Genomic DNA, 16,648 nt, shown 5'->3' with positions numbered 1-16,648 from the left:
CGTTGTGACAATGCTAAACAGTTGATCGTGTGTTATTGAGTAAGCACGTTGTGACAATGCTAAACAGTTGATCGTGTGTAAGATAAACCAGACCTTTGTTTTTTCTCTTAGTGGCCTTCTAATCCATCTTCCTAATGACGGCGGACCACTTGGGATTCACGTTGTGCCAGATTATGATGACGCCGGAAAGTAAGTGACTCTCGAATATCGTTTACCTGAAAATTATTTATAAGATTTTTACACCCATACTTCAGCAAGGTTTCTTTTGTTCACAGACTTGTACTGATTGACAGCAACCTTTGTTTTATACAGCAAATAATGTTACAAACAGCAACACACTGTTACAAACAGCAACATACTGTTACAAACAGCAACATAATGTTACAAACAGCAATGTACTGTTACAAACAGCAACATGTTACAAACAGCAACATGTTACAAACAGCAACATAATGTTAAAAACAGCAACACACTGTTACAAACAGCAACATATTGTAACAAACAGCAACACACTGTTACAAACAGCAACATAATGTTACAAACAGCAACGTATTGTTACAAACAGCAACATAATGTTACATACAGCAACATAATGTTATAAACAGCAACATACTGTTACAAACAGCAACATAATGTTACATACAGCAACATAATGTTACAAACAGCAACATACTGTTACAAACAGCAACATGTTACAAACAGCAACATAATGTTACAAACAGCAACATAATGTTACATACAGCAACATAATGTTACATACAGCAACATACTGTTACAAACAGCTACAGTCCCAGCAATTTTATTTCATATTTGGTGATTGTGTGCTTGTGTTCACAGAGAGCTGGGACTGTTGGTCCAAGGTGTAGAGGAGGGAGGAAGAGTATTCAAAGATGGTCGACTCCGTGAAAACGACCGAATCATTGAGATCAACACGCAAACACTAGTAGGAGTCAGCTTTTCCAAGTAAGAATAACATAACTATATAATATACAGTAAATCACGGTTATATCAAACCTCCAGGACCCGCCGTAACTATATAATATACAGTAAATCACGGTTATATCAAACCTCCATCACCCGACGTAAATATATAATATACAGTAAATCACGGTTATATCAAACCCCCAGGACCCGACGTAACTCTATAATATACAGTAAATCACGGTTATAACTAACCTCCAGGGCCTGACGTAACTTTATGATATACAGTAAATCACGGTTATATCAAACCTCCAGGGTCCGATGTAACATTATAATATACAGTAAATCACGGTTATATCAAACCTCTATCACCCGACGTAACTCTATAATATACAGTAAATCACGGTTATATCAAACCCCCAGGGCTCGACGTAACTATATAATATACAGTAAATCACGGTTATATCAAACCTCCATCACCCGACGTAACTATATAATATACAGTAAATCACGGTTATATCAAACCTCCATCACCCGACGTAAATATATAATATACAGTAAATCACGGTTATATCAAACCTCCAGGGCCTGACATAACTATATAATATACAGTAAATCACGGTTATATCAAACTCCAGGGCCTGACGTAACTTTATAATATACAGTAAATCACGGTTATATCAAACCTCCAGGGCCTGACATAACTATATAATATACAGTAAATCACGGTTACATCAATCCTACAGGGCCTGACGTAACTATATAATATACAGTTAATCACGGTTATATCAAACCTCCAGGGCCTGACATAACTATATAATATACAGTTAATCACGGTTATATCAAACCTCTATCACCCGACGTAACTATATAATATACAGTAAATCACGGTTATAACTAACCTCCAGGGCCTGACATAACTATATAATATACAGTTAATCACGGTTATATCAAACCTCCAGGGCCCGACGTAACTATATAATATACAGTTAATCACGGTTATATCTAACCTCTATCACCCGACGTAAATATATAATATACAGTTAATCACGGTTATAACTAACCTCCAGGGCCTGACATAACTATATAATATACAGTTAATCACGGTTATATCAAACCTCCAGGGCCCGACGTAACTATATAATATACAGTAAATCACGGTTATAACTAACCTCCAGGGCCTGACATAACTCTCTCTTTAATACATAGAGTAGAATTCTTCCGTGTTGTTGATTGTAGATATTTTTTGCTGTTGGGGATGATGGAACTGACAAAAGTTTTTTGTTGTTGTAGAGCTCAGGATATTTTCCGCTGTGCCATGAGGGACAATGACATCAGACTACGAATCATGAAAAAGCAGACTCCCCCACCCCTCCCCAAACAACCCCCACCTCCTGTCATGCCAAAACCCAAGAACCACACCCCAATGAAGCCTTCCCCCCTCACTCTGCCTCCACCCAGACTCAACGAATCTGATCTGTCGAGTCCCACTGGTCCAGAGCAGACCAGTACCCCTATAGTATCTGTACAAAACAGCAGGTGAGTCACTGACCAGTACCCCTATAGTATCTACACAACAACAGTCACTGACCAGTACCCCTATAGTATCTACACAACAACAGTCACTGGCCAGTACCCCTATAGTATCTACAGAACAGCAGGTGAGTCACTGACCAGTACCCCTATAGTATCTACACAACAACAGTCACTGACCAGTACCCCTATAGTATCTACACAACAACAGTCACTGGCCAGTACCCCTATAGTATCTACACAACAACAGTCACTGGCCAGTACCCCTATAGTATCTACACAACAACAGTCACTGGCCAGTACCCCTATAGTATCTACAGAACAGCAGGTGAGTCACTGACCAGTACCCCTATAGTATCTACACAACAACAGTCACTGGCCAGTACCCCTATAGTATCTACACAACAACAGTCACTGGCCAGTACCCCTATAGTATCTACACAACAACAGTCACTGGCCAGTACCCCTATAGTATCTACAGAACAGCAGGTGAGTCACTGACCAGTACCCCTATAGTATCTACACAACAACAGTCACTGACCAGTACCCCTATAGTATCTACACAACAACAGTCACTGACCAGTACCTCTATAGTATCTACACAACAACAGTCACTGACTAGTACCCCTATAGTATCTACACAACAACAGTCACTGACCAGTACTCCTATAGTATCTACAGAACAGCAGGTGAGTCACTGACCAGTACCCCTATAGTATCTACAGAACAGCAGTCACTGACCAGTACCCCTATAGTATCTACAGAACAGCAGTCACTGACCAGTACCCCTATAGTATCTACACAACAACATGACTTGAATCTAAAATGATGCGAAACTGTCTGCAAGTGTAGAAAGGCAAAAATAACACAAGCCGAAAATAATCCTGTATATGGTGACCTTGATGTGTTAATGTAGGGCTATTCCAGCAAAAAACGTATGGAGGAAGGGCGGTAGTCCACATTTTTTGGATGGGTGGTGCTGATTTGGGAAAATGTATTTGTATGGGTGGTGGCAACTTGGGGAAAATATATAAAATCTTATATGAGTGCTGTTATCTCAGTAAAAAAATGATAGACTGTGCCGATGAGTTTTGATGAAAATGAAAACATTAGAGTCCGTATTGTGTTGTGTTTGTTGTATGAAAAAAAAGGAGGAAGTATGAAAATCCTACATTACGTACAACAAAAGATTGATAAATGGGCAGATAACTCTATTCTAAGTGAGTAGGAATCATCACACACAGAGTCATCACACAGAATCATCACACAGAATCATCACAGTCATCACACACACAGAATCATCACACAGAATCATCACACACAGAATCATCACACACAGAGTCATCACACAGAGTCATCACACACACAGAATCATCACACAGAATCATCACACACAGAATCATCACACAGAATCATCACACACAGAATCATCACACACAGAGTCATCACACAGAATCATCACACAGAGTCATCACACAGAATCATCACACAGAGTCATCACACAGAATCATCACACAGAATCATCACACACAGAATCATCACACAGAGTCATCACACAGAATCATCACACACACAGAATCATCACACAGAGTCATCACACAGAATCATCACACACAGAGTCATCACACACAGAATCATCACACACAGAATCATCACACAGAATCATCACACAGAGTCATCACACAGAATCCTTCCACACAGAATCATCACACAGAATCATTACACAGAATCATCACACAGAATCATCACACAGAATCATCACACACAGAGTCATCACACAGAATCATTACACAGAATCATCACACACAGAATCATCACACAGAATCATCACACAGAATCATCACATACAGAGTCATCACACAGAATCATTACACAGAATCATCACACAGAATCATCACACACAGAATCATCACACACAGAGTCATCACACACAGAATCATCACACACAGAATCATCACACACAGAATCATCACACAGAGTCATCACACAGAATCATCACACACAGAATCATCACACACAGAGTCATCACACAGAATCATCACACAGAATCATCACACAGAATCATCACACACAGAGTCATCACACAGAATCATCACACAGAATCATCACACACAGAGTCATCACACAGAATCATCACACAGAGTCATCACACACAGAGTCATCACACAGAATCATCACACACAGAATCATCACACACAGAATCGTCACACAGAATCATCACACACAGAATCATCACACACAGAGTCATCACACAGAATCATCACACAGAATCATCACACACAGAGTCATCACACAGAATCATCACACAGAATCATCACACACAGAGTCATCACACAGAATCATCACACAGAATCATCACACACAGAGTCATCACACAGAATCATCACACAGAATCATCACACACAGAGTCATCACACAGAATCATCACACACAGAGTCATCACACAGAATCATCACACACAGAGTCATCACACAGAATCATCACACAGAATCATCACACACAGAGTCATCACACAGAATCATCACACACAGAGTCATCACACAGAATCATCACACAGAATCATCACACACAGAGTCATCACACAGAATCATCACACAGAATCATCACACACAGAGTCATCACACACAGAATCATCACACACAGAATCATCACACACAGAGTCATCACACAGAATCATCACACACACAGAATCATCACACACAGAATCATCACACAGAGTCATCACACAGAATCATCACACACAGAGTCATCACACACAGAATCATCACACACAGAGTCATCACACACAGAATCATCACACACAGAATCATCACACACAGAGTCATCACACAGAATCATCACACAGAATCATCACACAAAGAATCATCACACAGAATCATCACACAGAGTCATCACACAGAATCATCACACACAGAGTCATCACACACAGAATCATCACACACAGAGTCATCACACAGAATCATCACACAGAATCATCACACACAGAGTCATCACACAGAATCATCACACACAGAGTCATCACACACAGAATCATCACACAGAATCATCACACACAGAGTCATCACACAGAATCATTACACAGAATCATCACACACAGAGTCATCACACACAGAATCATCACACACAAAGTCATCACACAGAATCATCACACACAGAGTCATCACACAGAGTCATCACACACAGAGTCATCACACACAGAGTCATCACACACAGAATCATCACACAGAATCATCACACAGAATCATCACACACAGAATCATCACACAGAATTATCACACACAGAATCATCACACACAGAGTCATCACACAGAATCATCACACACAGAATCATCACACACAGAATCATCACACAGAATCATCACACACAGAGTCATCACACAGAGTCATCACACCCAGAATCATCACACACAGAATCATCACACAGAGTCATCACACAGAATCATCACACAGAATCATCACACACAGAGTCATCACACAGAGTCATCACACACAGAGTCATCACACAGAATCATCACACACAGAATCATCACACAGAATCATCACACACAGAGTCATCACACAGAATCATCACACAAAATCATCACATACAGAGTCATCACACAGAATCATCACACAGAATCATCACACACAGAGTCATCACACAGAATCATCACACAGAATCATCACATACAGAGTCATCACACAGAATCATCACACAGAATCATCACACACAGAGTCATCACACAGAATCATGACACACAGAATCATCACACACAGAATCATCACACAGAATCATCACACACACAGAATCATCACACAGAGTCATCACACAGAATCATCACACACAGAATCATCACATACAGAGTCATCACACAGAATCATCACACACAGAATCATCACACACAGAGTCATCACACAGAATCATCACACACAGAATCATCACACACAGAATCATCACACACACAGAATCATCACACATAATCATCACACAGAGTCATCACACACAGAATCATCACATACAGAATCATCACACAGAGTCATCACACACAGAATCATCACACAGAGTCATCACACAGAATCATCACACACAGAGTCATCACACACAGAATCATCACACACAGAATCATCACACAGAGTCATCACACAGAATCATTACACAGAATCATTACACAGAATCATCACACACAGAGTCATCACACAGAATCATCACACAGAATCATCACACAGAGTCATCACACAGAATCATCACACACAGAATCATCACACACAGAATCATCACACAGAATCATCACATACAGAATCATCACACACAGAATCATCACACACAGAATCATCACACAGAGTCATCACACAGAATCATCACACAGAATCATCACACAGAGTCATCACACAGAATCATCACACACAGAGTCATCACACACAGAATCATCACACACAGAGTCATCACACAGAATCATCACACAGAATCATCACACAGAATCATCACACACAGAGTCATCACACAGAATCATCACACACAGAGTCATCACACACAGAATCATCACACAGAATCATCACACACAGAGTCATCACACAGAATCATTACACAGAATCATCACACACAGAGTCATCACACACAGAATCATCACACAGAATCATCACACACAAAGTCATCACACAGAATCATCACACACAGAGTCATCACACAGAGTCATCACACACAGAGTCATCACACACAGAGTCATCACACACAGAATCATCACACAGAATCATCACACAGAATCATCACACACAGAATCATCACACAGAATTATCACACACAGAATCATCACACACAGAGTCATCACACAGAATCATCACACACAGAATCATCACACACAGAATCATCACACAGAATCATCACACACAGAGTCATCACACAGAGTCATCACACCCAGAATCATCACACACAGAATCATCACACAGAGTCATCACACAGAATCATCACACAGAATCATCACACACAGAGTCATCACACAGAGTCATCACACACAGAGTCATCACACAGAATCATCACACACAGAATCATCACACACAGAATCATCACACACAGAGTCATCACACAGAATCATCACACAGAATCATCACATACAGAGTCATCACACAGAATCATCACACAGAATCATTACACAGAATCATCACACAGAATCATCACACAGAATCATCACACACAGAGTCATCACACAGAATCATCACACACAGAGTCATCACACAGAATCATCACACAGAATCATCACATACAGAGTCATCACACAGAATCATCACACAGAATCATCACACACAGAGTCATCACACAGAATCATGACACACAGAATCATCACACACAGAATCATCACACAGAATCATCACACACACAGAATCATCACACAGAGTCATCACACAGAATCATCACACACAGAATCATCACATACAGAGTCATCACACAGAATCATCACACACAGAATCATCACACACAGAGTCATCACACAGAATCATCACACACAGAATCATCACACACAGAATCATCACACACACAGAATCATCACACAGAATCATCACACAGAGTCATCACACAGAGTCATCACACACAGAATCATCACATACAGAATCATCACACAGAGTCATCACACACAGAATCATCACACAGAGTCATCACACAGAATCATCACACACAGAGTCATCACACACAGAATCATCACACACAGAATCATCACACAGAGTCATCACACAGAATCATCACACAGAATCATTACACAGAATCATCACACACAGAGTCATCACACAGAATCATCACACAGAATCATCACACAGAGTCATCACACAGAATCATCACACACAGAATCATCACACACAGAATCATCACACAGAATCATCACATACAGAATCATCACACACAGAATCATCACACACAGAATCATCACACAGAGTCATCACACAGAATCATCACACACAGAATCATCACACAGAATCATCACACAGAATCATCACACAGAATCATCACATACAGAGTCATCACACAGAATCATCACACACAGAATCATCACAGACAGAATCATCACACAGAGTCATCACACAGAATCATCACACACAGAATCATCACATACAGAGTCATCACACAGAATCATCACACACAGAATCATCACACACAGAGTCATCACACAGAATCATCACACACAGAATCATCACACAGAATCATTACACAGAATCATCACACAGAATCATCACACAGAATCATCACACAGAATCATCACACACAGAATTATCACACACACAGAATCATCACACAGGATCATCACACAGAATCCTTCCACACAGAATCATCACACAGAATCATCACACACAGAGTCATCACACAGAATCATCACACAGAATCATCACACACAGAATCATCACACAGGATCATCACACAAAATCAACACACAGAATCCTTCCACACATTTGTTTCCACATCTTTGTCAGCCAACGCCTTTGACAATCATTGTCGGGTTTCAATGCATTCATGTAAAAATTTTAAAAAGATCACTTACCCTAATAAAATTACGATGATCAAGTTGCTAGCCCGAATTTTCTCAGAACGTTATCGTGATGTGCCACGCATGGTAATGTTTGATAAATAAATAACTGCATTGTTTGTCATATTCCTTCAATCTTTACCAAAGAATATGTTTATACAGTAGTTTAACGTACTTCTCAAGATTTTTCAACCCTGGAGACAAACAACACTTGGGGCTTTAGACCAGTGAGTGGTGCTTAGACTGTGTACCAATCACAATAGGGCATCCAGTATAATCAAGGGTGTATCGAAAAGACCATCGACTTTCGCATCTTATGCCAAATGTTTTAATAGTCAATGAATAGTCATGTTCATCCGGTTTTAACACATATAGGCCTATGTCATGGCCAAGATTCGAACCTACAACCCTCTACTTGCAGAACAATTGCTGAGGTAGTGTGATAATTTTGGTATGAGGAATCTTCTCTGATTACTAAAATAAATATGCTTAGGTTGACATAACAGCTTATTAATAGGCTTTGCTTGAAAATAGATCACAAAATTACAATATTAATGTTTGAATATTTATTCACTTCGATGTAGTCAAAATTCATTTAAAGTCAGGATTTTTTTCATATAAATCTCAGCAAATTCTGGCTTATTTGGAAAAAAGTTGCATGCATGCGCATAGGATTAAGACTAATATGAACTTTTTAAAACTTAACTTTTAGAAGAAAATCTCGTTAGGCAGTTAATTACAGTATTCTTAATTTTAATTGCACAGGTGTGGTAGTGGCAGAGGAAAATTTAACTATGTGGGTGACTTTCTTAAAAATAAAGTGCCCCCCCCCCCCCAACCATGTTTTTTTTTTTGCTGGAATAGCCCTTAGTGTACATGTGCATATAAATAACACAATGAGGAGGTCAGTTATTGCTTTTGTGTATGTGTGCATATTTACCATTAAACCCTCAGTTATTGAGATCAGTCTATTTATGCTACAGGTTTTATATGTTTATTTTTACACCTGTTGATGTCTGGTTGTTTTTACACCTGTTGATGTCTGGTTATTTTTACACCTGTTGATGTCTGGTTATTTTTACACCTGTTGATGTCTGGTTATTTTTACACCTGTTGATGTCTGGTTGTTTTTACACCCGTTGATGTCTGGTTATTTTTACACCTGTTGATGTGTGGTTATTTTTACACCTGTTGATGTGTGGTTAGTTTTACACCTGTTGATGTGTGGTTAGTTTTACACCTGTTGATGTGTGGTTCTTTTTACACCTGTTGATGTGTGGTTATTTTACACCCGTTGATGTCTGGTTATTTTTACACCTGTTGATGTGTGGTTATTTTTACACCTGTTGATGTGTGGTTATTTTTACACCTGTTGATGTCTGGTTATTTTTACACCTGTTGATGTCTGGTTGTTTTTACACCCGTTGATGTCTGGTTATTTTTACACCTGTTGATGTGTGGTTATTTTTACACCTGTTGATGTGTGGTTAGTTTTACACCTGTTGATGTGTGGTTAGTTTTACACCTGTTGATGTGTGGTTCTTTTTACACCTGTTGATGTGTGGTTAGTTTTGCACCTGTTGATGTGTGGTTAGTTTTACACCTGTTGATGTGTGGTTAGTTTTACACCTGTTGATGTGTGGTTCTTTTTACACCTGTTGATGTGTGGTTAGTTTTGCACCTGTTGATGTGTGGTTAGTTTTGCACCTGTTGATGTGTGGTTAGTTTTACACCTGTTGATGTGTGGTTAGTTTTACACCTGTTGATGTCTGGTTGTTTTTACACCTATTGATGTGTGGTTGTTTTTACACCTGTTGATGTCTGGTTGTTTTTACACCTATTGATGTGTGGTTCTTTTTACACCTGTTGATGTGTGGTTAGTTTTGCACCTGTTGATGTGTGGTTAGTTTTACACCTGTTGATGTGTGGTTAGTTTTACACCTGTTGATGTGTGGTTCTTTTTACACCTGTTGATGTGTGGTTAGTTTTGCACCTGTTGATGTGTGGTTAGTTTTACACCTGTTGATGTGTGGTTAGTTTTACACCTGTTGATGTGTGGTTAGTTTTACACCTGTTGATGTCTGGTTGTTTTTACACCTATTGATGTGTGGTTGTTTTTACACCTGTTGATGTCTGGTTGTTTTTACACCTATTGATGTGTGGTTCTTTTTACACCTATTGATGTGTGGATTTTCTCTCACAGTAGCAGTAGTATTGAGGGAGTCATCCCATCCCCTGTCAAGCCAGCTATTCCAGCTAAACCTTCCTCCCCTACAAAGAAGGTGCCACCAGCCGTCCCCACACGAAATCCAAACACTGCGCTGTCTGGCAACACTTCCACCACGCTGTCTGGCAACACTTCCACCACGCTGTCTGGCAACGCTTCTACAGCTCTGTCTGGCAATGGTTCCAAGGAACGCAACAAACTGGTGGCCCCAACCAACACCAAGAAAATCGGCAAAAAACTGGATATCGTGTTGGTGAAAGGTAATCATTGATTTCCTATCACAAAGCAGCTAGTGTGACTTGTTAAATGCCCATCACAAAGCAGCTAGTGTGACTTGTTAAATGCCCATCACAAAGCAGCTAGTGTGACTTGTTAAATGCACTTTCTGCTGAGACTAAACTTGTACTATGCTGGTGTGTGGAAGGATGGTCATTAACGTGCCAACCTCTACAGTGTTTGGGGACTTTAGACTTGAAGGTCATGTTCAAAACATTGAAGTATTTGATCCACTTCCCGTGTTAAAGTCTTGAGTAATCCAGCTCAGGTTGAAATTTTGTTTTAAAATAAATTCTTTGTGGTATGCCATTGTTCTTGATATCAGTATGTATACACATTCCTATGTCTCGCAGAACCTGTCAGTCTCGATTTCAGTGTATTATCTCGAGATAATTACACATTCCATTTTATAAAGGTTTCCCCTGATGAGATATCACACATTCTGATTTATAAAGATTTCCCCTGTACGAGATATCACACATTCTGATCTATAAAGATTTCCCCTGTATGAGATATCACACATTCTGATCTATAAAGATTTCCCCTGTATGAGATATCACACATTCTGATCTATAAAGATTTCCCCTGTATGAGATATCACACATTCTGATCTATAAAGATTTCCCCTGTATGAGATATCACACATTCTGTTCTATAAAGATTTCCCCTGTATGAGATATCACACATTCTGATCTATAAAGATTTCCCCTGTATGAGTTAATCACATTCTGATCTATAAAGATTTCCCCTGTATGAGATATCACACATTCTGATCTATAAAGATTTCCCCTGTATGAGATATCACACATTCTGATCTATAAAGATTTTCCCTGTATGAGATATCACACATTCTGTTCTATAAAGATTACCCCTGTATGAGATATCACACATTCTGATCTATAAAGATTTCCCCTGATGAGATATCACACATTCTGATCTATAAAGATTTCCCCTGTATGAGATATCACACATTCTGATTTATAAAGGTTTCCCCTGTATGAGATATCACACATTCTGATCTATAAAGATTTCCCCTGTATGAGATATCACACATTCTGTTCTATAAAGATTTCCACTGTATGAGATATCACACGTTCTTCTGTTTTGCAGGACCTGTCAGCCTCGGTTTCAGTGTGACAACTCGAGATAATCCAGCAGGCGGGGATTCCCCTATCTATATAAAGAACATATTACCTCGAGGGGCAGCCATCACCGATGGAAGGTTAAAGGCAGGGGACCGGCTATTAGAGGTAGAGAAAGAAGAGTCAAGGCAGACAACTCTCTGTTGTATTGTAGAAAAGGAGTCAAGGCAGACAACTCTCTGTTGTATTGTAACGTAAACAATTTGCATAGAGCTTTTGTCTATGTAGCTGTGTAAGTTTTGAACCTTATGAGAATTAGATCCCTCGATCTGTCACCTATGATACATGTAGCTACACAGTGCAGGTGAGGGGATCAAAGGGTCAAATTTTAATCAGATTGGGAAATTTTTGTGCCAAATGTATCATGATTTTTCCATTACTTGGAATCCACAAAGTTATGACAAATCCTTACAAATCCTGAAAGTTTGTGAACAGTCACCAAATTTGATGTTACTATGCCTGAATTTGTGAGAGTTTATAAAATGAATGTGACAGTAGGTTCAAGAAGTAGAGCTCAAAATGTATCTTATGGTAGCCCAGATTACAGAAACACTATGGTGGGGAGGGGAGGGGAGAGGAGAATAGAAAAATGGAGACAGAAGGACACCCCTACTTTTGTACTCCTCCTTTCTATGGAGCTCTTCTGACACCCCCCTTCTGTGTACTCCCTATAATGATGGAGGTCCTCTGACCCCCCCCCCCCCCTGTGTACTCCTCCCTATAATGGAGCTCTTTTGACATCCCCTCCCCCCCATGTACTCCCCCCCTCCACCCGTGTACTCCCTATAATGGGGCTGTTCTGACCCCCTCCCCCTGTGTACTTTTTCCTTATAATGGAGCTCCTCTGACACGACACCCCCCCCCCCCCCCCCCCCCCCATTGGTATTCCTCCCTATAATGGAGCTGTTCTGACCGGCTCATGAAACTGGCATTTCACACATTAAAATGAGGTTCTCATGATGTTGTCGTACTGCTCGAATGTTCTGGGTCATTCTTGTTACTATTTTTAAATCTTGTATGTGATGGAATATATATTTAGGTCAATGGGGAAGATCTGACAGGGAAAACGCAGGCGGACGTGGTGGCTATGCTGAGGAACGTTACAATGGGCAGTTCCGTACGTCTCGTCATCTCTCGGCAGGAAGTGGTCGATGAAAAATTTCAAGTGCCTCGGGAATTGGTAATTGTGATGCACGAAATAAGCATGGAAATTGATATCAATCTACACGAGAACTCGGCATTCAGAAATAAGGGGCATGGCTTGTTCCCATTAATAAAATGTTACAAACTTGATTTAGAGTTGGAACATTTAACATTTGAAATGAAACAAAAAATGCCATGAAAATAAATCTTAAAATTACATTGATATTATAGGGATTAATTTACACTATGCTTAATGTTAAAAATCTGTCAAAAGACAGCTTGACTTTAATCTTCCATTGTTGATGAGTACTTAAGGGCATTAGCACTGAGACAGCAATCCCTGAGTACGGTCCCTAAATACAAGTACCTGTTGTCTGTCAGTCCTGAATGCTTACTGTTGTGAAGAAAGTTTTCTTTATACTTCTGACTTTTATTCTAATTAGTTCTATGAAGAATATTTTGTACACTGGTCCTCTTTGCCTGGTTGCCCAGTGATGTGTGCTTCTGTTTTGTCATTTCCTCCTTATAATCACAGCTAAACTAAGTCTTGTGATTGGCTAACTTGCAGTAACAAAACAGATTGACTTTTCGATTGGCTAACTCACATTTAAGCTAGAGTTATGATTGGCTAATTTTCATAAGCTAGATGTAGGATTGGCTCACTCATAACTACATGTAGCTAGACTTTTGATTGGATCTGATTTATTTACATTAATTTTACTCTATAAGTAGTTAATATTTTTCTGATTTTGTTCTGCTCCTCGATAACTTCCATAATTTGCTGTACACTTTTATAGCCATGTGGTAATCTATGTAGTTACTGCTTATTCTGTCTGATGGTCTATGTAGTTACTGCTTATTCTGTCTGATGGTCTTTGTTGACTAATAAGCTTGACTATACTCATTGTATTATTGAATTCCTAATGCTTTTGTCATGATATTAGTTAAAATAATATGGACTATATTATGTCATTTATTCTCTCTCTCTCTCTCTCTCTCTCTCTCTCTCTGACCCTCTCTCTCTCTCTCTCTGACCCTCTCTCTCTCTCTCTCTCTCTCTCTCTCTCTCTCTCTCTCTCTCTCTCTCTCTCTCTCTCATTTCCAGTTTGCTGTTTCAGATCGATGACTCACTGAAGGATTTAATTACAACATGTAACTCTCTTTTACTTTCGTATTAGATCCAAGCATATATAGTTCCACTACATAGGCTACATGGTAGTTTGCTGTCTTAGGATGAATGACTTATAACACTGTTTCATTTCTCTATGTATCTTGTGTGTGATATTGACTTTTGTAACCATTCCATTCGATTTCTAAAAGAACCATGCATGAAGTGTGGATGGAAACTTAGGGTTAGATAAGGATCAAAGCAGAGGGGTTGCTGAGGTGGGGTTAATGGGTGCTGAGGTGGGGTTAGTGGGTGCTGAGGTGGGGTTAGTGGGTGCTGAGGTAAGGGTAAGGGAATGTTGAAGTAGTGTAGGGTGTGTTGAGGTGGGGGTAGTGGGGTGCTGAGGTAAGGGTAAGGGGATGTTGAAGTAGTGTAGGGTGTGCTGAGGTGGGGTTAGTGGGTGCTGAGGTGGGGGTAGTGGGTGCTGAGGTGGGGGTAGTGGGTGCTGAGGTAAGGGTAAGGGAATGTTGAAGTAGTGTAGGGTGTGTTGAGGTGGGGGTAGTGGGGTGCTGAGGTGGGGATAGGGGGTCCTGAGGGTGTATGGGGGTGATCCAGTGGAATTTGTTACAGTAAGGGGTGTGTGTGTTCATTGAGGGTATATTGAAAGCTTAGTACTTGACTTGATTCATGCCTGGTTCTTAAATCATCTCAGGTTAGTGTGTTGCTTAATAAATCTGACTCGTCATTTTTCTCCTCTGTCACGGTTTGTAGCCTGGATTGTCTTTGATGTGAATTGATGCTTTACGCCCACCTAACAACATATGAAACATTGTCTCCACAAAATTAATTTTTGAAGAAAAAAAAATGATTGTGAAAAATGTGTTATGTTTGAAAATTGACTAAATACTGAGAACACACTCATCTGGTTGAATTGACACAGTTTACTTATAGTGCTCGTGATTGTGTGAGGTTAGAAATGGGTCTGTATGTCAGCCATCCAGGAAGTCTGTTGATAGGGAGTACATGTTATTCATAATGGTACTGATTCAGAACAAATTAAGTTACTGTATATCCAGAACATTGGGAATGATGGAACAGTTTAAGGAGGCATCACACCCCGATCAAAATGGTCATGAGTGACTATCTTATTTTATATTCACCACATTGGTGCAGTGTTTAAGGAGGCATCACACCCTGACTATATTTCTTATTTTACATTCACCACATTGGTATAACTCTGTTTGTTTGAATTGTGACATAGTGTTAATTCTCCTTGTTTTGGCATTCCATCGCAGTGCAAATGGTAAATTCTCCCAAATCTATGATCAGCATCTTTAGTAGTTTGTTTTTGGATTTCTTTTTGAAAAAGCAGAATTATAATCTTGAGTAAGAAGCTGATATCACTTTGTACTTGATTAACCAATGAAAAAAAAGGCTTCCTGGATCAGACATTCGGAACCCCTTTAGACTCTTGACTGGCATGTGTGTTTTTGTTGTGCACTCACTGGGCCCCCTCCCGATTTCAGCGAGATGAATCCATCTCTGAACCACGTCCTGTCTTACAGCCACAGGAGAGGTCCGGGGACACGGACGGCTCCCTGACCGCCGGCCGAAACAAGGAGATCCTGCGTTTGGACATACCTCTGTCGGACACGGGGTCGGCGGGACTCGGCGTCAGCGTCAAAGGGAAGACCATGTCCACCGATCGAGGGACCAGGGACCTGGGGATTTTTGTCAAGTCGGTTATTCATGGAGGGGCTGCATCTAAGGTAAACAACATTTAAACAACAACAAACAAGTTCCAACTTCT

At 40.0% G+C, this 16,648-nt stretch overlaps 1 protein-coding gene across 20 annotated transcripts in view; it reads left to right on the top strand.

Moving 5' to 3' along the window:
* The window catches only part of LOC125666133 (partitioning defective 3 homolog), a 96,281-nt gene that overhangs the window by 34,742 nt on the left and 44,891 nt on the right, over positions 1-16,648 (top strand). For 17 of the 20 annotated variants that reach the window (XM_056151441.1, XM_056151438.1, XM_048899250.2 and 14 more), the window contains 7 exons: positions 112-189; positions 838-963; positions 2,215-2,460; positions 11,146-11,429; positions 12,556-12,695; positions 13,627-13,767; positions 16,365-16,607. In XM_056151441.1, the coding sequence (XP_056007416.1) occupies positions 112-189; positions 838-963; positions 2,215-2,460; positions 11,146-11,429; positions 12,556-12,695; positions 13,627-13,767; positions 16,365-16,607 (1,258 nt within the window). The remainder of the gene's footprint in view (positions 1-111; positions 190-837; positions 964-2,214; positions 2,461-11,145; positions 11,430-12,555; positions 12,696-13,626; positions 13,768-16,364; positions 16,608-16,648) is intronic. The other 3 variants (XM_056151439.1, XM_056151452.1, XM_056151442.1) reach the window with 2 other exon arrangements.

Source organism: Ostrea edulis, chromosome 10 (assembly GCF_947568905.1).
Source record: "Ostrea edulis chromosome 10, xbOstEdul1.1, whole genome shotgun sequence".
NCBI classification, from domain to species: domain Eukaryota; kingdom Metazoa; phylum Mollusca; class Bivalvia; order Ostreida; family Ostreidae; genus Ostrea; species Ostrea edulis.
This window is presented reverse-complemented; position numbering and strand designations above follow the sequence as displayed.